At 43.8% G+C, this 27,668-nt stretch overlaps 1 protein-coding gene across 2 annotated transcripts; it reads right to left on the reverse strand.

Moving 5' to 3' along the window:
* Positions 1 to 441: 441 nt before the first annotated feature.
* eif2b3 (eukaryotic translation initiation factor 2B, subunit 3 gamma) lies at positions 442 to 21,916 on the reverse strand. 2 transcript variants are annotated; one of them, XM_049746936.1, is made up of 12 exons: positions 21,614 to 21,914; positions 20,937 to 21,106; positions 17,660 to 17,817; positions 13,031 to 13,190; positions 12,836 to 12,947; positions 9,032 to 9,121; positions 7,656 to 7,792; positions 7,353 to 7,543; positions 7,203 to 7,268; positions 6,883 to 7,031; positions 3,227 to 3,330; positions 442 to 586 (listed from the first exon to the last, which is right to left on the reverse strand). In XM_049746936.1, exons 2-12 carry the CDS (start codon positions 21,082 to 21,084, stop codon positions 534 to 536), a joined length of 1,368 nt encoding a protein of 455 aa, XP_049602893.1. In that variant the 5' UTR covers positions 21,085 to 21,106; positions 21,614 to 21,914; the 3' UTR covers positions 442 to 533. The 2 variants fall into 2 exon arrangements, with proteins under 2 accessions (XP_049602893.1, XP_049602894.1); XM_049746937.1 differs by lacking the exon at positions 9,032 to 9,121 and having other exon boundaries at positions 21,614 to 21,916.
* Positions 21,917 to 27,668: the final 5,752 nt, after the last annotated feature.

Below are 27,668 nucleotides of genomic sequence, written 5' to 3' on the forward strand. Positions count from 1 at the left end.
GGGTGGTCCAGAAGTGACACATACACCATTTTTGTGTACAAATAAACGGAACCCCCCACTCCATTGTGGTCACCACTCCCACCGCTTTTGCTCGACATCTCTGGTTTTCACAGCTGCACAGCGTGCAACGTCAAGCACGCGCACACACACGCACGCACGCACGCACGCACGCACGCACGCACGCACGCACGCACGCACGCACGCACGCACGCACGCACGCACGCACGCACGCACGCACGCACACACACACACACACACACACACACACACACACACACACACACACACACACACACACACACACACACACACACACACACACACACACTGGGAACACAAAGAGGGAGGAGTGCGCCACACTCCTATCAGCGGAACTCAATCATCGAGTACGGCGATTAGGAAAGCGCAGTAATAATAAAAGCACCATGTGAAAAGAAGGAGTTGAGTGGATTTGACTTTTTATTGAAACACAACTTACAAAGAGTGTAAAGTGTGTCAGCGGTTTCCGGATTGTGACGGTCAGGTGAGGTCACTTAGATCTCCATCAGCTGGTCTGTGCCAACAATGACCTCATTGGTCCGCTCAGCTAGAGACACAAAACACAAAATGACAACTGTCAAACCGGAAGGGGAAAAAAAAGAGGTGGCCTTCTTTTGCAATATTCTGGAAAAACACCTTTGCCATGTAAATTGCATTCAGAATTCATTAGAGTTCATTCCAACCTAATATAATAACAATAAGTTCATTAGTTTACAACCTGCATTAGTATAAACATCACACACATGAAGGACAAAAGAAGAAATACTGAAGCCAATCCTAAAATGACGGGAGATTGTTTTTTTTTTTTGCCTTCAAGCCTAATTCGTAGTTTCCGATGCTTTTAAATTCCGCCGAGATAAACCAGCTCCAGAAGCAGATGCGGCGTGGCCAGACTTAGCTCATGCTGCCTGCTACCTGAACCTCACAAAGGAAACAGATGATGCCTGAAAGTACGTCTGCCTTCAGCCGCCCGCCCGCCACGCACGCCTCCGCCCGAGCCCTCCGACATCTGGAGCCATCCAAAGAAAACGCTGAAGGAGAATAATGTTCCATTCACGCCAAGTGCCTTCTAGTGTGAAGGAATCTCTTTGCAAACGGGTTTTTCCTCAGCTGTGTGGATGGGAAGACAAATGGGGCGTGGGACAGCGAGACCAAGGCTGCTGGATTTATTGCTGTGACTTGCCCCTAACCTAAATACTGAGGTAACCTGACGTCTGAGCGCCTCCGCTTTTGTCTGTCGACATAAGAGACGCCGTTTGGTCCAGTTTTGTGTTGAGAGGAAATATAGAGTTGAAAGTGAGATGAACCGCTGTAGCTATAACGGCAGCATCACGGAAAGTAATGATGACAAAAAACAATGGCCGCCGTATCTGGAGAAAGTTGGCTCACCGCTGTAGGTATAAAGGCAGCATCACGCAAAGTAATGATGACAAAAAAAAAATGGCTGCCGTATCTGGTGAAAGTTGGCTCACCGCTGTATTTACCAATCCGAACTCAATCAGACCGAAATGTTTTTTCCGCACCACAGTGCAGGTGGATGAGCCCACAGTGACATGCCATACGCGGCGGTCAAGTCAGTTTGACGGCTCACCGATGGACATTACAGGCAAAAACACATCCAGTGTTTGTGTGCCATTTCAAAGCACACAGCACAAAGGTACAGTGTGTGTGTGTATGCTCTAATATCAACACCTGACAGCAGTGTGCGTGTGCGTGTGCATGTGTGTTTGTGTGGCGGACAGTCTGGGTGGTCCTTCTCTCCTCACAGCTTGAGGAGTACTGATCATGTAACGTCTTCAGCAGCCTACGTTGCTTTTTTTTGTTTTTTTTTTGATCACGTTAATAAATATCATATGCGACATTATCTGTCATCTATTCTTCTTTCCTACCGTCCCTTTTTATTTCATGATATATATTCCAGCATCTAGCTTCCTTTGAATATGATCAATTTGTTCTTCCTTTTTACTCTCTACGAATCCGTTTTTTTAACTGTAAATCCTCCTTACCTTCCACACATAAACGTGTTACCCCCCTCTGTAATTCCAATTTTCCTGAACCAAATTTGCAAGCCTAGTGTGACGTTTTTGAATTTTTTTGCTGACTTTCAGGAAAGGAGTGTAAAATGATTCGATTTACACCGCTGTAGCCGTCTTGGTGCAGGCAAAACAAATATTTCATCAACTAAACTGCTATTCGGGCCATTAAAGAGACAAAAGATGAAGCTTTGTCTTTGTCTGACAGAACTTTGGCTGCCTGGCTTACGCGCTACGATTACGCAAGCAGGTTTCCAGCATGGGATAATATCATGTCAGCAACTGCGTGCTTTGCCAGTAGTTGCACCTCTGCCAAAAAACACCATCTGATTTGCTACACTGCAGAATCTCCCTAAAAACAAACAAAAAAAAAAAGCCCAAAGAGGAACCTGCCTATCTTTATAGCACAATGATGTCCAAAACAATGAGACTCAAATTCAACTCTGCCATAATGACTGCATTGTAGACTGTCAAAAATAGATTTCACTTACAAGAAGGCAAAAACTAAAGCAAGAGTCAAAGCGCTGTTTTTCTATTGTTCTCGCAATTAGGTGGCGCAGCGGCCCGAGCGTGCATCTCTTTCTCTCAACGTGCATGTGTGTGCTGGACGTGGCTGGAGGGCGCTGCTGTTGAATTCCGGGTGGTCCTCTTCTGGCCCTGCTTTATAACCTCTCCATCAATGTGACACACACGCACACGCACACACACACACACACACACACACACACACACACACACACACACGCACACGCACACACGCACACACACGCGCACACACGCGCACACACACACACACACCCACACACACACACATTCGCTGACACTCATGCACAAACACTCCCATATAGCTTTGGCTACAAGAGGATTAAGGAAACGAAAAGAAAAAAAATACAATTGCTTGACCATATGGAGAAAAAAAAAAAAAAAATTCATTGGCACATTTACCACACATACATTTTACTTAGGTGAGGAAACGTTTTGTGGTATTTTTGCACTGTTGACTAAGTATTTTTGATGGATGGGAACATTGATGCATTTTCTTTTACGATATCAAATATCAAGGCAATGATTATTTTTGATTGAAGAAAAAAAAATCTGAATATGTTGTATGAACGATTTAAAAAAAAAAAAAAAAAAAAAGCAGCTTTGCCCACCTGCGGGTTCGATCCGTTGTGCACTTCCCACCAGGCAGTATTTGAGGTCCGAGCCTCGGCCAATGACGGCATTGTTGCAGATCACGCTGCCCTGGATGTTGCACCTGTAAAACAGCATTTGAACCACGATGAGTTTTTCACCAAATCGCCAATCTTCTTTTGACATTGAAATGAATGAAAGTAGATTATATTTTAAAAATGTCCGCGATGAGCTACATTACAATGAGCAGCATTATTCTACTCGATACAACACTGACGTGGAAAGAGCAGTTCAGAACGCCCAGAGTGAAAGAATATTCAATAGCTGATAAAAGCAGCACCCCAAATTCCAGAGTCAAAAGGCTTTACTGTTAAGTTAAAAACATGATGTACCCATTTAGTCTTTCAAGGCGCCCATGTACGATCTACGCTTGTTAATTCCTCAAAAACGCCCGCATACGCACAGTTATGAGCATTCACACTGGGAGCAGCCCAGTGCGACCACAGCTTTCCAACCGGCACCGGCCGGCCGCCCAGCCACCCGCCCGGCCGGCTGCCCGCCCGCCACTGATGTCGTGCCACGCCGGGCACGTCAGGCCTGTTCGCGCCGTTCACCTGCTCTGAAATATCCAGCATCCCCACTGGGCCCGATGACGTGACATTAGCATTTAGATTAAAGAACAACAAGGATGGGCACATGCGTGAGCGGGTCTTAGGACATTGGCTTGTAACTCCCACCTGAGCTGGCGCTGCCAACTGTTCCCCTTCAGCCAAACCATAGCCATAACATTTTTTGGAGCGGACACACAGACAGTCTTGTGCTGGCTGAACATGGAGGCTGTGTGTATGTGTGTGTGTGTGTGTGTGTGTGTGTGTGTGTGAAATGTGTGGGATGGAGAACGTGTGCGTGCTTCAGTAGCTTGGGGAGACCGGTGGTGAACACATGTTGGTCTTGCCCGGCCAGTGACGCACACACACTTGGCCCTCTGTAGCTCCCAAACAGACAGGTTTGTATTGGCCCGTTTTATTCAGGTGGTTAAGCCAGGAAAGAGTGGAAGACGGCGTGTGTGTGTGTGTTTAAGCGACTGCCATGGCGGTGGTGGTAGTTGGTGATGGGAGATTACAAGAATCCCAGTTTTGTAACATTAGCGAGAGACCACCAAAGAAGTTTCAAAGCTGAAACACCACTAATTACTAACACCAGGGCTCCTCCTTGTCATGACCACCCCATCCTCTGTCTCTGTCTCTCTCTCTCACACACACGCACACGCACACGCACACACACACACACACACAGAGCCATAAACCCCCACCTCCTGTTTTACCCCCTCCCGTAAAGTTGACCCCTACTATCCCCCTTCCCAAACATGCAGCGCTTTGTCAACAAGCTCTGGTCAGCTCCAAACAAAGAAAGCAGAAATGCGAGGGGTTTCGTCGACATGGCCGGGGTCTGCTAATCCGCTCATACTGGCTTTCTTTCTTTCTTTCTTTCTTTCTTTCTTTCTTTCTTTCTTTCTTTCTTTCTTTCTTTCTTTCTTTCTTTCTTTCTTTCTTTCTTTCTTTCTTTCTTTCTCCTTCCTTCTTATGGAAAGAAAAGAAAGAATTGCAATTTTCTCTCCTTGCTTTGCCCACTTTCTTTGGCAACTCTCTCGCTCTTTCATGCCTTTGTGTGGGCGCCTACGTGGCCATGATGAGGGTCCCCGCGCCGGCCGGTGTCCTCGAGATGGCGTCGAGGACTCGCTCTAGAGAAAGGAGCGAGTAAGAAAAGAAGCAGAGCTTTTGAACAAGTGCATTATGAAGGTCGTCTCTAGTCCGGGCCAAGATGAATCTCAGCTCTACATGTTAATTCAACAGTGGCTTCTGCTTCTTGAAGCACAAGCGATTTCTTGTTGCAGCTGCACCAATGAGTGACTTGGGGTCATGATGACACGGGTGAAATATGTGCAGCATCACACATGATTTGGATTCCTCGGCAAAGAAGGGTTTGTCGGGCTCGGTTGTTTACGATTGAGATTAGGCAAAAACTATTGAAGCGAAACTTTGTGGGGGGCCAAAAAAGAGCCCGTCCAATGTAACAGTTCAATTATTTGACCGAAATAATAATCTTGTTAATAACAAATATATATATCTATGTATATATATATCTATATATAAAGCTCCTATCTCCAAAGCCAACATGTTTTTCAGATGTGCTCGGCAGACTTCCACTCCCTCATTTCCTAAATGGCGCAGGAGTTTACTGTGTGGATCAACAAAACCTGTGACACCACCCATTTACATAGCATCACACAACGCACACCAGCAGCCACCATTTGCAAATCTCGGATTTGAAAAAATGTTCCATTTTGGTGGGGGGGGGAATGTCTCAAAATGATGAGGGGAAAATAGGCACAAGTCCTAATATTGCATCGTTGCAAAAATGATGTCATCATGTTATGAGAATACCAGAAAAAAAATTGAAATCATTAGTAAGCAAAGTGAGCGTGTACCAACTTAATCTTGCACGACCATTTAGGGTTGCAATTAGGACCTAAAGCATAAACATGCCGGGAGAGAAGAATTCTTTCTCGGTGTGTATTTGTGAGCTCACTTCAAAGCCGGTGTGTGTGTGTGTGTGTATGTGTGTGTGTGTGTTCTCACCCTTCTTCTATGGTAACCCCGTGCAGACTTCCACTCCCTCATTTCCTAAATGGCGCAGGATTTTACTGTGTGGAGCAACAAGGGTTCATACGTAGTGTTCTGCAAATTCCGTAAGCAGTGGGAATCCTGGTGTGGCCAAGTAAATTAGCGATCGAATGAGATATTGGGATGTTGTGTGCTTCACTTGAGCAGCTCGCTGTTTGTTTGGAGCCGGCCTCTGGCTGGTCGCACACCAATCGGCACATTATGAGCCCGGTGCGCCTTGTTCCACCCCATGGAGGGAGGATGGAAAACAAAACCTGTGACACCACCCATTTACATAGCATCACACAACGCACACCAGCAGCCACCATTTGCACATCTCGGATTTGAAAAAAAGTTCCATTTTGGTGGGGGGGGAAATGTCTCAAAATGATGAGGGGAAAATAGGCACAAGTCCTAATATTGCATCGTTGCAAAAATGATGTCATCATGTTATGAGAATACCAGAAAAAGGTGCAATTCTCGTAAAAGAAAGACCTAATAGCTGACTCTAATAATAGCTGGATGGGATCTGAAGATATTTAGCATTTGTATGCAAAATGGGTGATTGCAAATTGCGAATTGTGAAAAAAGTTGTGTTGTTAAAGAAAACAAATCAAAATGGTATAGGTCAGAATGCTTAAAGGTAAAAAACAGGTCATGTTACAAGAATAAACTTGACCCGATTCTCAACATCTTGACGCCGGTATGCATTTATAATCAGAACCTTAGAAAGGGCGAGCAGGAGTGTTTGATTCAGGGGCATTAAGAAGCCACACGTGGAAAAGTTTTGAGTGTTGACAGTATCTTGGCAAGGGAAAAAAAATTGAAATCATTAGTAAGCAAAGTGAGCGTGTACCAACTTAATCTTGCACGACCATTTAGGGTTGCAATTAGGACCTAAAGCATAAACATGCCGGGAGAGAAGAATTCTTTCTCGGTGTGTATTTGTGAGCTCACTTCAAAGCCGGTGTGTGTGTGTGTGTGTGTGTGTGTGTGTGTGTGTGTGTTCTCACCCTTCTTCTATGGTAACCCCGTGCATGATGATAGAGTTGGTCACTCGGACTTTCTCCTTAATTGCGGTGGAGCTTCCGACGGTGGACCTCTTTATGGAAGTCTTATCTGCGATCTGACACAGAGCCCCAATCATGCTGTCGGATCCCATCTGAGCAGATGACAGTGCGCAGAGACATTACTCATAGTCGCCAAACGCAGCAGTCCACGTGTGATCCTCATCAAAGTCCAATATAAACTCTGAGATCATCTGACCATCTGAGGACAATTAGCGCAAGCTCAATTGACCAGACAAGATGTCGAAACCACCGATGACACAAACCTGACATCGCTCCGAAATGACGGCAGAAGGGTGGACTGCTGCTTCTTCAAACAAAAGCTTGGGAACCTTGCATAAGAACCAGAAAGAGAAAGAAAGAAAGAAAATAAATGAGCGGAATGATTCATTAGCACCACGTGAAACACAACTAACCAGGCGGTTGGCCTCGATGTAGGCGGCGAGCGTGTTGACGCGGTAGCAGAGGCCCTGCTCCATGATGTGCACGTAGCAACGGAGCTTGCCGCCGTGGTACGCCTCGCTCATGTCCCCGTGATGGTCGTTCCAGCAGGAGCGCTCCTGGGCCAGCTGGAGGAGGCCATCGTCGCGTGATGAGATCAGGAGCTCTGCGAGGAGAGAAGCCGTGGAGCGCATCCGCCACCAAAATGTCATATCAGTGGGAACTATAAACACGAGAATAAATTGAGCCCAGAGCAAATGCAGTGGTGTGATGCTAACCATTGTTTGTCGAGTTGTCACTCTTCGTCTGGCTCTGCTCATCACTGTCATCTTTAACTTTTGGACTGCTCCTCGCTTTGGAAAACTGCTTGCGCACCAAATATGGCACAAGCTCGCCACGGATGGATGAAATGGATCTGCAATCAAGAGGATTGAGGAGAAGGAGGAGCGCTAGTTTAGTCATAACCTAAAGCGGGAATGTGGTTATTTTACCACGCTTAAGATGATCAAGTTGTGGAAAGATTAGCGAGTAGGATTTTTTTTGTGTGTGTGAGTGTGAAATGAAGTCAAGTGAACTTTAAATATGTTTGCTGACAACATTACTGCCATGTTTGATCATCTTTAATGCAATCGTTCAACTTTAGAGTGTTTGCATTTTTTAATTGAATAGCTGCCTTGCAGCATTTTTCTAAAAATATATACCTACTTTTTTTTCATTTTCTATGTGCAGCAGCGCTGCTGCTGTGCTGGAGTGTTTCTATCCAACACTTTGCAACGCCCTTTCTTTTCTCCCCCGTACTTTCTTTGAAAGGGGGAGATTAGAATTTCCATGTGAATGACAGGAGAAAAACAACAGTTACTGTGTCCGCCGTCCGTGTCTTCTGGAGGGAAGGGAGGAGGAACGCGGAAGAGGAGAAAGGGAGAACGAGGAGCTCAAATAACAATATGATGAATAAGACAAGTGCGAATAAAGATGTGAAAGCTGGCAAATGATTGCTTCATTCAAATGACTTGGCCACGTGAGATTAGTGTTGGAATGGATTTTGTTTCATCAAGCTGGTGCAAAAAAGTCTTTGGCAGCTGGAGTTTCATTGCACTTGTGTCTTTTGGCCAAGCAGTCAAAGGATGAATTCCATGTTTGCTCAGACTACAAGCAGTTGACTTATTTCTCAGCTACCCACCCACCCGTCTGTCCGTCCGTCCGTCCATGGCCGGTATTATTTTTACCAAAGTGAATAGTGATGATGGAATTTGAGCAAGACCCAGAAAGAATCAGGAAAGCTCAAAGACGTTGTAGCTTTGGCCACTTTCCGTTGTCATCCTTCGCACCTGATACCAAAGCGGTTCAATTTCACTTCATATTTGCAGGACGGAGGCCAAATTTGAGCACTGCTGTGGAGCGTTGGGCGGCCAGGTGACAGACAGCGCTCCACTTCATAGGATAAAGGCCTTACAGCCTGTCTCACTGACACCTTGTAAAACAAATTAACACCACCACGCTAACAGGACCTTTCAAAGCCTCGCACGCTATGTAACCCTCGTCAACATTTGGTACAGATTAAAGCGGCCGATGCCCGACCGAGTCTGGACAGCGTTTGCTAGAGTTCAACTAGCTAGGGTAGGGAGGAAAATTCAAAGTTACACTGGGAACTCACTTGTTGTCGTTCAGAAAGTCCACCACTGCTTTTTTCATGCAGTAAAGGTGAGCGTCTAGAAGGCCAGTTTTGATGAGCATCCTCGGATGTCTGGAGAGAGAACACCGGTAAGCATTTGGGTTGGTCATCATTGATTGTTTGAGATTGTGCGGGATTGGGGGCCGGCCGGGCAGGGGCAGGGGCAGCTTTATGGCGGTGGGTTGCATACATACAAGCACACCTTGACATTTATGAAGCGAGAGCCAAAGAAAAGCAAGTCATCCTTCAGACTTCAATAAAACAAATCCACCCTCACCCTCTTTTATGCCGTACGTATCCTCCTCTTCCGCCACCCGTTCGCTAATTAGATCGTTTAAAAAAAAAAAGAAGACAGGGTGTGGCCTCTCCCTAAAACAGACGACGCCAAACTTTTACTACGTAATACCCAAAGACCTCTGCTAAACATTTTCCGAGACACGCTGTCGTTAGTTATTTGGACTCTTTTTTTGGTTGGAAGCTATTGATTTGAAAGGACTGTGTCTCATTACCACACAACAATCATGCAGCTTTGACAAAACGAAAAGCAGGCGGTTGGCTGTTCACAGTGGAGCTTTGACACGAAAACCTTGATTTTCATTTCCAAAACAGAACCAAAGAATGTCTGGCAAGTCCCGACACTTTAAAATGACTGATGCGCCATGTCCGCAAGCCTAACTGGTTGTCTTGATCCGAGCATTATTACTAATGATGACAAAAGTTTAGAATGACTGATAATTACGTACAGTCACACAAAGGATGAGCATAAGCTTTCATTTTTGTGTCATTTTTTATCCTCGGTATTATTGCACTAAAATAGAAGCACCACCGTTCAATACTTTTTAAAAAGGATCTCACACGTAGGGGGCATTATATTCGAGGAATCCAGGTGGGGGTTGATAAGACATTTTGTAATAGAGTCATCATCTTTTAATGTTGTTCTTGGGCAACAGTCTCAATCATTCTGAGGGAATATCATCAGTGAGGAAGTTGAACAACTTGATCATATCTTGTCCAGTGAAATGTTCAAACAAATCCTCCGAGCAGTCTGACAAGTGACTCATGACTCGGTCACACGTATTTTACAAGCAAATGCCATCCATCAAACTGCGCGTGTTGCTTTGTGTGATCATGGGAAACACAACAGAGGGAAAGATTTAGTCTGTGGGAACCACCATTACAAGTGGAGCTTAGTTGGGGACCTTTTCTGACACTTCTTCTTGCAGCTCTTCCAGTAGATCGCAAAGCTCCCAAAAAAAAGATGTCTTAAATGGACAATTTAGCAAGCATGTATTTTAAGCGGGTATTTCATCCCTCAACAGGCAAGCATGACAATTCTTGGATGAATGGCAAATGTGTTTTTGCAAATCCTGAGCAGGACAGAATGGCCACAACTTGCTCTTTTGCTTACACGCAGTACGACGTGTAGTTTAGTTGGAAGCAGAATTGCACAGTGAGTCGAACCGTGGCAGATTGCTAATACCCTCGTTAGTCAGGTTTCCTCATCTGAGCCAAGAGGCTTATTTGGGATATTTGGTTCTAGCCTGCCAAATCAAAACGCCTGTGATTCCCCTAATGCCGAGATAGTCTAATACATTTAATTTTGAGTCTCATATCTGACACAGCTTAAACCCACACATGGTCCACTGCTGGTGGAACAAGGATAGTCTGGCATCGGCGTGATCCGGAAAGTGAGCTCCATCTCTGCCTGTGTAACGTAATGAAATCAACATGGATAAAAGGTTCAGGGCCAAGTGAGAAAAAGAACAAATGGCAGCCGGGCTGACGGAGATTTGAGCAATCGAGCCTCGTAAATCATCCTATTTCAGTCTTTACTTGAATGGAAAATATTGAGTTCAATACACAAAAAGGAATATAGCCCAAATCAAATTTCAAGACGCATTACAGATAACATAAGTCACTTGACAGGATACAGATAAACGTAGGTATTGCACGAAGGCACTTTGTTGGCGGATCCAGCCAGTGAGTTGATGTTTTGGTGCAATCATATTGGAAACAGATGGAAACAAGCTTCCTCTTTCAAAATCTTTCAAGGTCACCGCGATGATGCCGTGATACTCACAAACATCAACTCAACAGCTGAACTCCCAACCGGCCCGCTTAAACATGAGTTACGCTCATGAGAATAAGATGAGGGAATGACTGGATGATTAAAAAAAAAAAAGGATACACAATAAAGCTTGCAAATCATAAATCAAGCTCTTTTGTCATGTCTGAAATGCCGAGGGCGTTTCTGTTGAGTGCACTGACACCACACTGTGCTCAACTGTCAACAAAACATCACGACAGATGTGGATGCTACTTTGTCTTTCTTAGGCTGACAAATGACTACAGCACTTGAAAATAAAGCCACTGAAAGCCTCCGTGGCTGGAATATATCCCAGCAGGTCATGGCGTGGGTTTTCCGCACCGCTTTCTCCATAGCGGCCAAAGCTAGTGCAAAGCTCCTGACCACATGCCGGCCGTCAACATTTCAAATTCTCTTTTGGCTAGCTCTTCCGAATTTCCTCCTTGACGTACGTTCACTCGTGGCCAATGATGGCCAAGTGCTGTAAAGTGGCCAACTGGCTGTGCGAGCGTACTATCAAAAGAGAATTAGCATTTTTAAGGTGTGGGCATAGCTAGCTAGCTAGCTAGCTAGCTGGCTAACGCATTGTCGCAATGGTGCCAGATGAAGTCGCTCAATCTTTTCACGTTTTCAGCAATTATCTTCAAATGTGTATTTGGAAACAAATCTCCAAATCCACTTTACAGGCCCTTTAAGATTCCGTCGTTTTCTTCTAAGGAGTACAACTATATACAATATCTACGTAGAAGCCCTCAATCAGCAATCCATGGTATTTAGCGGCAATAAACACTACAAATGGTGGACAAACTTTCAGTCAGCACACCAAAGACGGAAGAAAAAAAAGAAAACAAATCTGTATATGCTTTTGATGGGACAAGCAAGGGGCTCGAGGGAAACTGATGTGTAAAACAGTCCGGCGACCAATAAACTAGCCACCAGTGGCTTGTAGAAATCCCAAACTCCGGAAATGAGTCCCTGACATTCCTGATTTCCTGACATCGAAACACTTTGTACTGTTCACTTTTTATGGTTTGCTTGTGTCATTGTTTCATATCTTGCTAAATAGAGGCTTGGAAGTCAGAAATATTTTGCTGCGGACTCACAGACATCTTGATAACATCACCAAAGAATGCTCATTCCAGCACCATGTTGTCTTGGATGCATTAACGTGTGGTTCGAAAACATTTTTTTTGTGTAACGAGCTAAATTTACATGCATGCATGCGTGTGTGTGTGAGAGAGGGAGGGAGGGAGGACCTAGACTGAAACGTTTTCTGTGCAAGGATGCTTGTAAGCAGCTGCTCTGGAGCCCGCTCTCATTTTCCAGAATTTACAGTGGCTTGGGCTCCGTGAAGTATTTACGAGCTCCCAAAACGCTGCTCTCGCGCGTACGTGCATTTTAGGACCAGGAAATGAAAACCTACCTCACGTTCCCTTCCTGTAACAAATATCCCACACACCAGCTACGGAAACCCTGATCAGAACCAAAACATCTGCTCCACTAACGAAGTGCAATGTTGTAACGTTGAGTGTGTGTGTGTGTGTGTGTGTGTGTGTGTGTGTGTGTGTGTGTGTGTGTGTGTGTGTGTGTGTGTGTGTGTGTGTGTGTAGGGCGCTCCACGTTCACACTGCACACACTGGAGGAGTTCACTTCTTCATCAATGGACATTCCAATATTAAAATTCAGCTCAATTAGCTTACTTGTTCAAAATGGACTTCCTAATGGATAGCCCGTCCTCCAAATCCACCTCGTTGGCCATAAACAAGACCCTCTTGCCTGATTGGTCCACGCCTACAAAATCTCGCTGCTCAGCTGTAGAGGAACAAATAAAAAGACATTTCAGCTATCAGCCAAATTGACAAAACATATCATGTGGAAATGTGTTTTTAATCGACCTGCTTTCTTCTTTCCCTTTTGGCCTGGAACGGTCTCTGTGAATTCATGGGCTTTGCTCATCAGCATAGCAAAAGTTGCATCGTGGGCTCTGAACAGATCCACCACCTCATGAAGCGCCACGTCTGTTATCACGTCGCAACTCAACACCAAGATATCGGTCTGAGGAGGCAAATCAGAAAGACACAAAGACGAGATCAGGGCTTTGGCTGTGCTTTTTTGATGACGACTCACCGCACGGAACGTCGTGCGTATTCCACAGTTCACGTAAAGTAAGACAAGCTTGATTAGGAGGAAAGGGGATTTTTGACGATTGTATCTCAGGTACTGGGCAATGCACTAAACCTAAGAAGCATCAATCCGGCCGACGCTTGTGAACTCCATTTAGATATCACTTACACAACACGGGAGTGCAAGCGGTATTGGTGCTTACGTCAGGTGTACGTATATGCGCAGGTACGCATGTATGCGTTTTGACTTGCGCCTCTGTTCACAGCAGCCATTTGTCTACTCAGTCATGCGGGCTGTCAGCATGAGGACTAATCCTACCATTAGTACCCAGCGCCTTATTGACAGAGATACCGCTACAATGGAAGCATCTGCGTATCTGAAGCACGTTTGTGGCTTTCAAAAACAAAAAAAACAAAAAAAGAAATAGGGGCTCGTAGCTTGAACATGGACAGTACTAGCAATGCAATAGGACGATCATTCCATCAAAAGTCGCACACGTGTCAGTGAGGGGAGTATATGAATGAGTTCAAGGGTCATGTAGTTGACCTGCTGGCATCTTATAGCCCAGCCTGGTCTGGAATTGGCGACAGCAAGCTACCATTGCGAGGCGTCTGCAGGAGATCTACCGACGCGGTGACCCGGAGAACTTTCAAGTCTCCACTCTGTCTTAACACGCACGCCAGCACGCACACACACACACGCGTGCGCGGGAAGGCCGGTAAACACGACGGAACACACACATGGACACTCGCAGGCGACGGCGGAGTGGAGTCAGCTGGGAAGACAGAGACACACTGGCCTTTCAACAGCCAGGATCTCTGGACAGGTCAGGACCACACGCACGCACGCACGCATACCACACATGGAGTCACACTGTCTTTTATTTCTCAAGCTTCCTCTCTTACAGGACATAAATTGCAAGCTGTTGGCCCTGGATTCTGGTGGTGGTGGTGGTGGTAGTCTCGCTGACAAAATGCCACCATTTGCATGGATAACAGGAGGACAACATGAATTTTGTGTTCACATTTTGTTTTCTACCTAGTTGTGACAACTCTGTTGTTAATGTGATCTAACTTTGCCATTCATTGGCATAGGAAACGACTATGAATTCCAAACGGAACTTCTTTTAAGAAGCGTTGGTTCTCCATCTCACCCCAATCTCTCTCTCTTCACCTTTTGTCATGTGGCTCGAATGTCGACAAACATTTGCAGACCAGAAGCTGAGTCAGCCTGGATACTCACTCAGGTCTGCCAAGTGATTAAAAGTGAGTGGCCATAAAAATGTCCATGAGGCTTTGAACATACAAAACAAAACAAAAAGAAAAAGCGCACGCTAAGTACACTTTTCACTCATTGGGCTTAACGGGAAAGCCGTAGGCAACAATCAGGCGTAGGCATCCATCTTTGTGCGCCTTCGCTAGACAAAATAAAATATGCTGCTTGTAATCTCCCTTTTCAGGGAACAGAAACTCTCTGGTCCCTGAAAGTGCGGACGGAATTCTAAGTATTTTGTTTGATCGGTAACACACCCTCATAGAAGGTTGTTAGTACAAAGAGATGGGCGTGTGTGTCTATTCTGTATTCATGCTCTAGACCAGACATGGGCAAACTACGGCCCGCGGGCCACATCCGGCCCACGAGGCCGTTTAATCCGGCCCGCCAAACCTGAATAAATTGTATTATTGAACTTTTTTTGGGGTAATTTTCCCTGCAATTAGTATGTTTACCCAATAGATGGGGAAGCGCCCGCCCGCGCATTTACTCCCGGAAGCCGTGTCAGAAAGCTCGGTGCACACTGGCAAGTGCGTGTACGTACTAAGTAGTACGGACCCGGCGCACTCCGCGCTCTATTTCCATCAGTGCCGAATTTCGAGTGTGGGCTGTGACGACAGCATTCTTGTAATTCGCGCGCTGAGCTTTCAGATACAGTTTTACGCTAAAGCCACCCACAAACCTTCCCCTGGAATCCTTCCATTAAAATGAGTCGCCGAAGGAAAAGCAAGGTGGACACTGAGTGCCGAGTGTTTAAAAAAGAGTGGACAATTTGGCTCGACGTATGCGACGTGACGTTCAGCCACATGAACATCAACATCAACCAGTCACAGATCTAGGTAAACGGACCAACACCTCGGATATCTCCTGAGAATTGCCACAACAAATTTTACTCCAGACTATGACGCACTAGCAAAAAAAGGGAGACCAACAACACTGTTCCCACTGAAAATGAAGGGGAGGCTCTCAAGTTTGTTGTAAAAAAGCGTCATTTGGAATATGATTTGTACAAATAGCAGGGATTGAAACTAGCGACCATTCTCATTTTCAAACAATGCAGGATGCTCAAGGACATTGATGCACCACCTGTTTGTGACTAATCTTAACCTGTAAAGTTCTTAAGGCTTACTTTAAGGAAGTGTTTCCCGTTTCCTCACCTCTGTTACCAGGTGTTTGTGAGTTAAAACTCTGCTCTGATTTTCAGATACCCCTCACCGTGTTGCCGTTTTGATTACCGTAATTTCCGGACTATAAGTCGCGCTTTTTTTCATAGTTTGGGTGGGGGGGCGACTTATACTCAGGAGCGACTTATATATGTTTTATTTCACAAATTTTTACTTGAGCATTAAGTCCACTTACTTACAAGTATAGTTGACCACTTCCCATGTTATTTTTAGTATAGTTGATCACTTCACATGCTTTTATATCTTTATCTTGAACATATTCAAAACATAAAAAATAGAGAAAACATCAAATAAAGCAATTAACACTTTAAAGCACCATATCCAAGTCCACTGTCTGCTGTATGTACACTTGCTCTATTTTTGCTCCTTATATTTATTATTATTATTTATTATTATTTGGCCCATTCTCAGCTCTTTGTTTGTGTTTGTCACGTTAGCATACCTATCGTTTAGCCTGTTGTTGCTATTTAATGAATTGGAGTGACACCGATGGTTTTATAAACATGTTATTCATGTAATAGTTGTCCTTAATCACTCTATATGTTACGTCAGGCCCGTTCTCAGCTCTTTGTTTGTATTTGTCACGTTAGCATACCTATCGTTTAGCCTGTTGTTGCTATTGTTTAGCCTGTTGTTGCTCGTTCATGACTGTTTTTGGTGTGGGATTTTGTCGAATAAATTGCCCCCCAAAGTGCGACTTATACTCCGGAGCGACTTATATATGTTTTTTTCACTTTTTGGGGCATTTTATGGCTGGTGCGACTTATACTCCGGAGCGACTTATAGTCCGGAAAATACGGTACTTTATTTGGATGTATGCTTTCACCGATTATTCAAGATGATATATTTGGTCGGAATGTTTGCCGTTTGATGTGATCTCATAAGATAAACATCTTTCATTAATCTGACCTGCGGGCACTGAAGTGATGGAAACTATTATTCATAATAACAGTGTCATACTTAATGAGAATCACTGATAGTAGTTTTTTGGTGAAATATATTTTTAATGCTGTTAATAAGTGCATTTGTTTTCAAAAAGCTTTTTTTGAATATCCATGCTTTACTACCTACTAAAAAAAGCACAAACCTTTTATGCAATGACCTTTACATGTCATTTCTATTACGTCACACAAATACTACATCCATCTGCTCCTGGTTCGGCCCCCTGACCAAAATTTAGAACCAAATTCGACCCGCCAGTCAAAAAGTTTGCCCACCCCTGCTCTAGACTGACAGTTTGATTGATTCCGCTGCTGGGATTTGGCAGGCCATGGTAATGGTCCCTCAGTCACCACCCTCCAGTGTGAGAGTGTGTGTAACTCAATGCCTCTAATCTAGCTGTCTGCTCAAAGGATTACGGACTCCAATATCCTCAACGGGAGCGTGAGGGAACTTGCCCCATTGGAGTGCGCTTGCGTGCCGTTACAACGGACGTTAAATAAAGAGCTCTTGGGCAAAAGGGAATAATAAGAATCTCTGTGATTTCATACAAGTGCCGGAGGGGGGGGGGCATTCAACCTGTCAAAACGCATCCTTAGACACAGCTGTGTGCAGAGTATTGCATCGTACATTTGTCAGTCATACACAATTTGATTGATCTAACATTTGTATCAATGGGATTAGGCTGTGTAAACAAAATACTATCTTGGCAGGAAAAATGAGTGGTTGTCAATTCTTGGAAGCAACCAGCAGAGGGCGCAACTCAATCATGCCCAGTAGCTTCGCTAGCTAATTTAGCTTGTAGTGGCTTGGTGCAACATAAGCAAATGCTTTGGCTTTTGTTGGCTACGCAGATTAGCATTTTGAGTTCTGATAAGTGGCACTTACCTGATTATGCAATCATTAGTTTCATGAAATGTCATCAGTTTCAGTTTAACGTCAAACTTAACGTAAGCCATTCTATCACATACATGACAATTGTTTAAATGTTTGCGTGCACGACACCTTGATCTTGGGCTGGATGTGTCGGAGAGCGTCGGCCGTGCCCATGTCTTCGTCTTCCGGGATGCAAACAAAGTCCAGTTTCAACTTCACGTCCATCTTCAGTTTAAGGTCTGTGCTCATCATCTTCTGGACCTCCTTGGTGGTGATCACAATCACCTCTGACGACAAAGCAAAGAACAAATCTTCAAGCAATTCATGGCTGCAGCAAGTCTGGGTTTAATAAGAAGAACTATTCCTAACGTCGCATTAGATGTCCACTAGATTATGGTGCATTTCAAGCGCCCAAATTAAACTTGACTTTAAGTGGATAATAACATGAGCAGACCTCTTTAACACATCTAAGAATTGCTGCCTTATCTGTACGTAGAAAATGGTTTGTGTAATGCATTCGCTCACATGCTGTGTCAGCCTAGTAAAAGTAAATTGCAGGCCTTTGGCTACCTGGCTACACAGTAAAAAAAGTGCTGGCCACACATGGTGATTATATCTGAAATGGAGTTTTATTAAGGGCAGTGAGGAGCAACAGGCTTTTTTTACAATGAGCAGCCCTGTTTACTGGCAAGAACAGCACACTGCAACAAATCCCTTTATAAGTCAAATGTTTCTGGACTGACAGCAAGTTGCAGCACACCGGGCCAAAACACTGCAGTGTAAGTGGAGTCAAGATGCGCACACACACCTGACAATGGCTGATGAAGGGCTGAACGTCCAGAAAAACAGCGTGATATTAGCGCGCGCGCATATATATATATATATATATATATATATATATATATATATATATATATATATATATATATATATATATATACACATACACACACCGTAATTTCCGGACTATAAGTCGCGTTTTTTTTCATAGTTTGGGTGGGGGGGCGACTTATACTCAGGAGCGACTTATATGGTTTTTTTTCACAAATTTTTACTTGATCATTAAGACATCACTTATAAGTATAGTTGACCACTTCCCATGTTATTTTTAGTATAGTTGATCACTTCACATGCTTTTATATCTTTATCTTGAACATATTCAAAACGTAAAAAATAGAGAAAACATCAAATAAACCAATTAACACTTTAAAGCACCATATCCAAGTCCACTGTCTGCTGTATGTACACTTGCTCCATTTTTGGTCCTCTTATATTTATTATTATTATTTATTATTATTTGTTTATTTATCATTTATTCAACACTCTTATTTATTCATTGTTTGTTGTCCTTCATGTAATAGTTGTCCTTAATCACTCTATATGTTACGTCAGCCCCGTTCTCAGCTCTTTGTTTGTGTTTGTCACGTTAGCATACCTAAATTGCCCCCAAAATGCGACTTATACTCCGGAGCGACTTATATATGTTTTTTTCACTTTTTGGGGCATTTTATGGCTGGTGCGACTTATACTCCGGAGCGACTTATAGTCCGGAAAATACGGTGTGTATATATATATATATATATATATATATATATGTCACTTACTGATATGACATGACATAAGTGACATATGTGACATATGGGGCCACCATCAGCCACCTCCTCTACATGGATGACATAAAGCTGTACGCTAAGAACGAGCGGGACATTGACTCCCTGATCCACACTACCAGGATCTACAGCTCTGACATCGGAATGTCATTCGGACTTGAGAAATGTGGCCGCATGGTGACTAAAAGAGGAAAGGTAATCCACACAGAGGGGGTCTCACTCCCAGAAGGAACAATAGCAGACATTGAGGACAGCTACAAATACCTTGGAATTCCACAGGCAAATGGCAACCTTGACGAGGAAACAAGGAAAGCAGCCACAGCCAAATACCTCCATCGAGTAAGGCAAGTCCTAAGAAGTCAGCTCAATGGCAAGAACAAGTCCCTAGCCATTAACAGCTACGCCCTACCAGTAATCAGGTACCCTGCAGGAATCATACGGTGGCCAAAGGAAGATATACAGACCACAGATATCAAGACACGGAAGCTCCTAACCATGCATGGAGGGTTCCATCCCAAGTCCAGCACCCTGAGACTGTACACTAGCCGTAAAGAAGGAGGCCGAGGACTAGCGAGCGTGAGAGCCACGATCCAAGATGAAACATCCAAGATCCATAAGTACATCAGGGATAAGGCCCCAACGGATGACGTGCTCAGTGAATGTCTCAGACAATGGGCATCAAAGGAAGATGAGGTGCTGGAGGGACCATCATGGGAGGACAAGCCCCTACATGGGATGTACCACCGTAACATAGCTGAAGTAGCTGATATCCAGAAATCCTACCAATGGCTAGAAAGAGCTGGTCTGAAGGACAGCACAGAGGCACTGATCCTGGCTGCACAAGAACAGGCCTTGAGCACCAGAGCAATAGAGGCCCAAATCTACCACACCAGACAAGACCCCAGGTGTAGATTGTGCAAAGAAGGTCCTGAGACAATCCAGCACATAACTGCAGGGTGTAAGATTCTGGCAGGTAAAGCATACATGGAGCGCCATAACCAAGTAGCTGGAATAGTGTACAGGAACATCTGTGCAGAGTATGGACTGGAAGTCCCAAGATCCAAGTGGGAAACACCTCCAAAGGTGGTAGAGAATGACCAAGCCAAGATCCTCTGGGACTTCCAGATCCAGACAGACAGAATGGTAATGGCGAACCAACCGGACATTGTGGTGGTGGACAAAGAGCAGAGGAAAGCCGTTGTGGTTGACATAGCCATCCCAAATGATGGTAACATTAGGAAAAAGGAACATGAGAAACTTGAGAAATATCAAGGGCTCAGAGAAGAGCTGGAGAAGACCTGGAGAGTTAAGACTTCAGTGGTACCTGTGGTCATTGGAGCACTAGGGGCAGTAACCCCCAAACTGGAGGAGTGGCTGAAACAGATCCCAGGAAAAACATCTGACATCTCAGTCCAGAAAAGTGCAGTACTAGGAACAGCAAAGATACTGCGTAGAACCCTCAAGCTCCCAGGCCTCTGGTAGAGGACCCAAGCTTGAAGGGAAAAAGAGACCACCCACGGAGGGTGAGGAAAAGGGTTTTTTTTATATATATATATATATATATATATATATATATATATATATATATCCCGCTTTATATTAATGCTTAGAATGCATTTGTAGTGTGTTACTTAGCAGGAAATACAATGAGGCTTTTTTGTTATAAAATATTGTATCATCAAAGCATGGTTAATTAATAATGTGTACAACTGACAGAGCCACAATAGTATATACATTAGTAAGAAAAAAAGCATGAAAAAACAGGCGCACGTACAATGGAAAGCTCCAATGCTCACCGTCAAAGCCGACTCTCTCCAGCAGGTTTAAAGGGTACCATATCAGGGGCCTGTTGCCAACTGGAAGCATCGCTTTGGGGGTGCTGTACGTCAGGTCGGTCATCCGCGAGCCCCCACCGGCCGCCATCATCACCGCCTGCAGCTCCATATTGTCTGGTACGGATGACTGACTGCAAGAGGGACCAACTTATTTCAATCACATTAACACCTGTGCATGATTGTTTTTTTGTTGTTGTTATTGCTACCACGACTAAGTAAAACAGCACAACAAAGGACATCAACTGTGAGACAGACGGGTTAACCACATACTCCACTATAAACGCAGCCAGTGTTACCTACCAAGGGGGGCATTTTACCCAAAGTTCATCATTCCCTCGTGAGAGCCTTCAGGTGCAAGGTGGCTGTCCATGTGGAGAATGTTAGTATAACAGTGACACTACCGCATTTCAAATGTTTGTGTGTATAAAACCATCGTGTGGTGAAAGGAACAGTACACAAGAGGTAAAGAGAAGTGACAGGTGAATGATGAATTGCATGAATAGACGGTGAAACCTTTACAGTCGATTCATGAGGATATCATGTCACCCCAGCCCGGTTGAAAAGTGAATTAATCAAAAGTCCTGACAGAATGCTTAGGACACAAACAGCAGTTGAATGAGACGAAATGAAAAGTTTACCTCTCAGCGACTCCTGAATCGCGGCCGGTCGACACATGTAAACTGAAAGGGCTGCTGTCAAAGAGTTGTTAACACTCGGCTAACTGTTAGCACCTAGCATAAATCTAAAGACTGCTGCTTAGTCGGCGGGTGACGAAGCGTTGAGATTCGACACCGAATTACCTTAAAATTTCAAATGAACTCCCCTCGGAGAGAGTTAACGGACCGCTATAAGATCAGAAGGAGACAAAAAGCACAACTTGTGCGGTATGTTGCTATAACAGTGGTTCAACTGTAACAAGTTCGACTAGGAAACTATCCCAGCGACAAGATAGTTCCTCCCAAAAAAAAAAACGCTACGCAATTGTAAACGAACAGTGCTTTGCTGTACAGTGGCGTAATACTGTATTTTGTTTAATTTTAAACAACATAGGTCTAAGCTTTTGTGTGTATCAAAAAGTAATAGATTAATAATATGAAATAATTCATACAAATTTAGAGCTAATGTTGTTATTATTATTATTATTATTATTATTATTATTATTATTATTATTATTATTATTATTATTATTATTAATAGTAGCAGTAGTAAAATATCAAACCTTTTATCTGATTTACTTTGGTTACTTCACTGTTATGGAATTTTCTTTCCCCCTATTTTATTCACAGTAATACAAAGTGGTGAGAACAGATTAGCAGCCACAAGCCACTCAACAACTCCTTCTGACTTCAAGGTTGACAACTCCCATTTCACATAGCTGAGAGAGACGTAACAGCAAATTGAGCTTGGGGAATGTGGCTAGGAGATGAGCTTGACTGCTTGGTCCAAAGTAGAAGACAGAGAAAACAGTACACATAAACTATACTCCAGCAATGTCAGAAAACATCAACACAGTTATAGAGGGGTGGGGGAGAGATCAAAGTCATCTGCAATTTAGAGAATAACGTTATTGTCTTCCAGCCCTGAAAAACGGACGTGTTATTCACTATTCTATCAAAATGTTTTCTGCTTTGACAATGTCTACATTTTGTGTCATGTTTCATTAACTTATAAATCAAGTTGGACCCGTAAATCATGTCCTAAACTCAAGGCCCGTGGGCCAAATTTGGCTCGACACATTATTATATGTGGCCCAAAAAAGCAACATATGTAATACAACATTATTCTTGAAAATTACAACTTTATAGTCTCTTGTCCACTGATAATTTGAATGTGGCTGGTTGTTTGTCTCTTTAACTGCCCAGTGATTGACTGGCGACCAATCTAGCATGTAGCTCTTAAGTCAGTTGGGAGAGGCTGCAGCTCCTGTCAACGCTATTGGAAATGAAAGACATGATTGATATGATAATGAAGATTTCTTTTTTCCATGACTGGGAAAAGAGCTTTGTGCCTGCTGTCAAAGTGCAGCTAATTTGTCAGTTCAAAACGGCTGTCCAAGCACCAGACAGAAATAGGAAAACACATTGCATTGAGAAATAGTAGCGGGGGGAGTGCATGTGTGCTTGTCTGGACCCAGAATGACTTGAAATGGAGCCTTAAGATTTCCTCGGGCCTCCTCCTCTGCTGCAGCATCCTGTAAATCATTCTCAATTCAGCGAAACAAGCCAGTTGGATTACCTCACTTTGGATCATAAACATATTCAGCACGGACCACCCAGACAGAGTGCAGAGCAGAGGCGACATTCGGACTAGTGTGCGTGTGTGTGTGTGTTGTGTGAGGTTTGACTTTACCAACACGTTCAAATGCGGCCTCACACATTTGCATGTACGTGTTATGTGCATCTAGTTTGCGTTTGCCAGCCTTATGTGGCTAAACGCGGCTGCCGCGGAAACCAAAAAAGGCCCGTTTAAAATTGAATGTCAGACATCAACACACGCACATAAAATCTAAAGATAAAGATGTTTCATAGCGCTCATGGCCAAAAGCACTAACACACTTTTCTTTTGTGTAAAAGCACATTCCTTTTCTTTGAGTTGTGTTCATTTGAAAGGTCGTGACTTTGAAAGCCTTATTGTCACTTGCGTATCAAACTGAAGATTTTCACAAGGGGAAAACAAATTGGATCAACAGCAATTCTTTAAAAACATCTGCAAAATGTTTCGAGTCGACATCTGTTACCAGACCTTGACATTTTTTTTTCCGTCCCTCTTTTTAATTGGTTCTTTCTCTCCACACACAGGAAAGATGGGGAAGCCAGGCCTGTGTCAGAACCTGGAAGTGGATGTTTTTGGGCAGGTGCCCTGGCACAATCAAACTGTGAGTACCTTTATTTATGTGTTTGAAAATCAGTGTGTCGAAGGAATTGAGTTGAAGCGCATAAGCAACAGTGACATGTTTACTCGCTTACTACTAAGACGTCTTAAATTGCACACATTGTAGAAAAGCATTCAGTGATGACCCAAAAAACATCACTCCTAATAAAATACTTTATAGGGAGCATAGAGTCTTGACAGTTTTTTGTCATAGTGCAGCAAGTGAATTGTCATGGCGCTGCTCTATGTGCTCGCTCGCCATCCGCAGACAGTGTAAAAGAGAGCCACTGTTCATTCAGAGGTTTCAGCTCCCCGTAGATTTCCCGTATGGAGGATCCAAACGATGCAGCAGTGAGCACTGTTATATTGTCTGTCTGCATTTGTTGCTTCACCGTTTGTATTCTGTCCCTTATTGCAGTGTAACGTTAAGCTAATGAGAGTAAGCGTGCCATCATGTATGATGATGCTGCCGCACAAACTAATATTCTCATAACCAGAATAAGCATGAACATAAGTTCACGCTCCATCGTGTATGACGCCGATATGGTTTGGGCAGAACTAGCCGGGACATTCCTGGAATTTGGTCGGACCGATTCGAAGGCCCTTTGCATGCACCGTTTGACTTTAGTGAACAGCATCTGTTGGAAAAATGGAAGCAATGGAAAAGGAACATATCACAAACATTTGAGTTTTGGCATGTTAAAAAAAAGACTCAAACATGAATGGCACTGTCTTCAACTTGATAGAAAGTTGGTGTTGATTTTTGCCACCCCTCCCACCAGCGTGACCTAATGATGGGTTCCATTCAAATACATGGAAATGACTACGCTCGCTTCTCCAACAATAATATTTTTCAATAAAAAAAGACTTGAGCCTGACTTTAAGAGTACGTATGTATACACTCTAGCTTTAAATGTCCCTGTGTATCTACTAAATGTATATACATTGGCTCACACCCATGGCTTCCCACTCAAAACACACACACCTTGGAGTTTCTTCAAGACAGAGGGAGGAAAGTACAGTATCAAAATGGCTCGTTAGAATCTATTTTGAAATACACTAATTTGTAATGAAGGCAGCTTTTTGTTTTAGTGCTTTCTGCATCAGGAAGAACACACTGTGTTAGTATTTGCTTTCAGGAAAGGTAGAAGAGGAGATAAATCACAGCTGAGTGAAGACACTTTTAGAAGGCTTTGTAACCCGCTGGTGTTCTCTCGGGTTCCCATGTGGCAATATTATGACATTCTGTCTGGAAAGAGAGACAGATGCACATTCAGATGCAGCGACACAGAGCCAACTATTTTCACTGCTGCCCATCAAATTTTATCCTTCGTTCGAGAACCCGGAGGGTGGGGTGTGGTGGGGGTGTGGTGGGGGGGGGGGGTCAGGGGGTCAGGGGGGGGGGGGGGGTCAGGGGGGAGAGGCTGCGCCGCTTTGGAGTCAAGTCAACATTTTTGTGGAAATTGTGCCTGGAAAGACATCTAAAAGCATGATGTCAGCAAATCTTCAGACCCTTCAACTCAGCTTCAGTTTGATTGTCTCCATCAATGCTTTATTTTTGGCTTGTGAATATTTTGTGATGCAATCAATTCTTGTCCATTCACAGTTTGCTTGTCACAAATTCACCTTGTGGCAGCTATGAATTAATTTTCTTTGGAAAAAAAAAAAATCCTCACCTAGTCGCAACTCAAAATGGATTTTTGTGCTCGTACAATAAGTAACAAGTCTGCTGAGAGGAAAGTAGTCATTGGTGTCAGGAAGTATTTTGAAGCTCCTTCAGTTTTGTCATCATAAGATCAGAGGCAGAAAAGTAGCAACGCCTCATTCTTTGCACACTGAATCATTTGTATTGGGATTCCCTAATACTTTCATCTAAAAAAAATAATGACATCAGAATGTTTTGCGGCGCAGTAGCAGACTCGCCATCAACCACATCTTCAAACATAGCCACAAACCTCCCGTGTGAAGGAAATCACAAAAAGGAAGATGAAAAGAGTCTTTTTTTTCCCTTACATCCTATGGCTGCGCAGAGACATAGAGAACTCGGCTATAATTTAGAAATACTTTAAGGGTGTTCATAAAAGGATAGTTGAGTTTGTGCTACCTATAATTTTGCCTAAATTAGACCAAATGGACTTGAATGATGACTTATGCCTCTAGTCTAGACCCTTTGTTAAAAATCTTTTAATCCTTAACACAAAGGTCTAGCTTTACAGTAAAAAGAAAAAGGCAGAAGACCCAGGGAAAGAGCGCCATCTCCTGGAACTGGGAGGTCATGACCATGTCCTTTAAACGGTCTTGGAACTCAAGTCAGAAAAAAAAAAGTCAACTAGAATCTGTCATCCAGAATAGACGTTTGAATTGAAATGTGAAGTCTGTTTCAAATGTAATGTCATATATAGTAATACACTTCACGCTATATTGTCATTTTGTGATAAAGATGTCATTAAGACGTTTGAGGTGACAACTTCATGAAGCGGATGATTCAGCGTAAAATGATGCATTTAGTTTGGGAATCCATTTTTTCCACCACACCACCTGCTGCTTGATTTTTAAAAGTGCCTCGCATCAGAGGACTTGATGCGAGGTGACCTTTGTGACCTTCAAGCTATTTAGGGTCCCATCGCGCTATTGTCACCTACTGAGATGAAGATGGTAGCGCAGTTACAAATCGCAAGTGATGTTGACATAGTCTGTGTCCATTTATCCATTTTGTGTATTAAAAAAAAAAAAAACGGTTAAATTGCAAATGTGTGCCAAAGCAACAACAGGCGGCACTATAACCCCGCACCCAAAAAGAAAATGGTTGATTTGGGAAATGGGCCATTCATTTCACATAGCAAAACACTAGATTGGTCAATATCATTTGTAAAAAAACAAAAAAAAAAAAAAAAAAACACCACCCAATGTGAGGATTACAATAGGATTTACATCCTATTGTAATGGATGCAAATAAATTTGTCAAGAAAGATGAAATTGACCAAATTGCGACGTAGGACGTTTTGGCTCAACGTGAGAACATTTGTCATATCGGTAATTTGTCCCACCCGGCTTGCACGTGGAGGAAATCATAGCCTTGTTTGTGTGGACATGGCCTTATTATGGGATTGAATGAACACACGCACTGCCCCTTGCCAACACGTGGGTACACAGCAAGTCACCACATCCTCCTATAGATCCATCCCAGCCAAAAGCGATGCAACTGCTACTTCATTGTCAAGCCCCCTGACCCCCCGCCACCTCCAGCCCCGGCCCCCTTCCAATCTCTTCCCCAATTCTTGCGAGCTGGACCCTGCTCTTTTCTCCTGGTTGCCATGGCAATGGCTAACAAAGCCATCACTTTTACCAATTTCCTCAGAGACAGGTGCTGGCACAATGACTGCTTCCTCGCTTTCTGAAAGGGGAAGGGGCAAGAGGGGTGCATGGGAACTCCAGGCGGACAGTCTGAGGGCTGTCCAAGTGTCCTCCTCCCCGGGTCCCGCAGAGAAAAAAAGGCTAATTTGTTGTCCCTGTTTTCCCAGGGAGGGGGGGGATGCCGGGGGGGTCGGCAAGGCTGTGTGGAAGAGGGGCGTCAAAACAGACCGCCTAATATCAGTCTCACACTCGCTTCTTGCTGCCAAATGAATGCAAAGCGCTCGCTCCTTGGTCTGCTCCAGCTTCTTCATCTCATTGCTCACTGGGACAATGGCCGGTCATGGCATCATGACTGGGAGATGTTTCAATTTAGCTTTCAGAGAGCAGTGCCCCACCCCGTCTTGCTGCACATGCAGTATTTGTGTTCTGATATCCGTTGCTTAAAGAATAACAAGAGCACCACATAGA

Source organism: Syngnathus scovelli, chromosome 17 (assembly GCF_024217435.2).
Source record: "Syngnathus scovelli strain Florida chromosome 17, RoL_Ssco_1.2, whole genome shotgun sequence".
Classification (NCBI taxonomy): domain Eukaryota; kingdom Metazoa; phylum Chordata; class Actinopteri; order Syngnathiformes; family Syngnathidae; genus Syngnathus; species Syngnathus scovelli.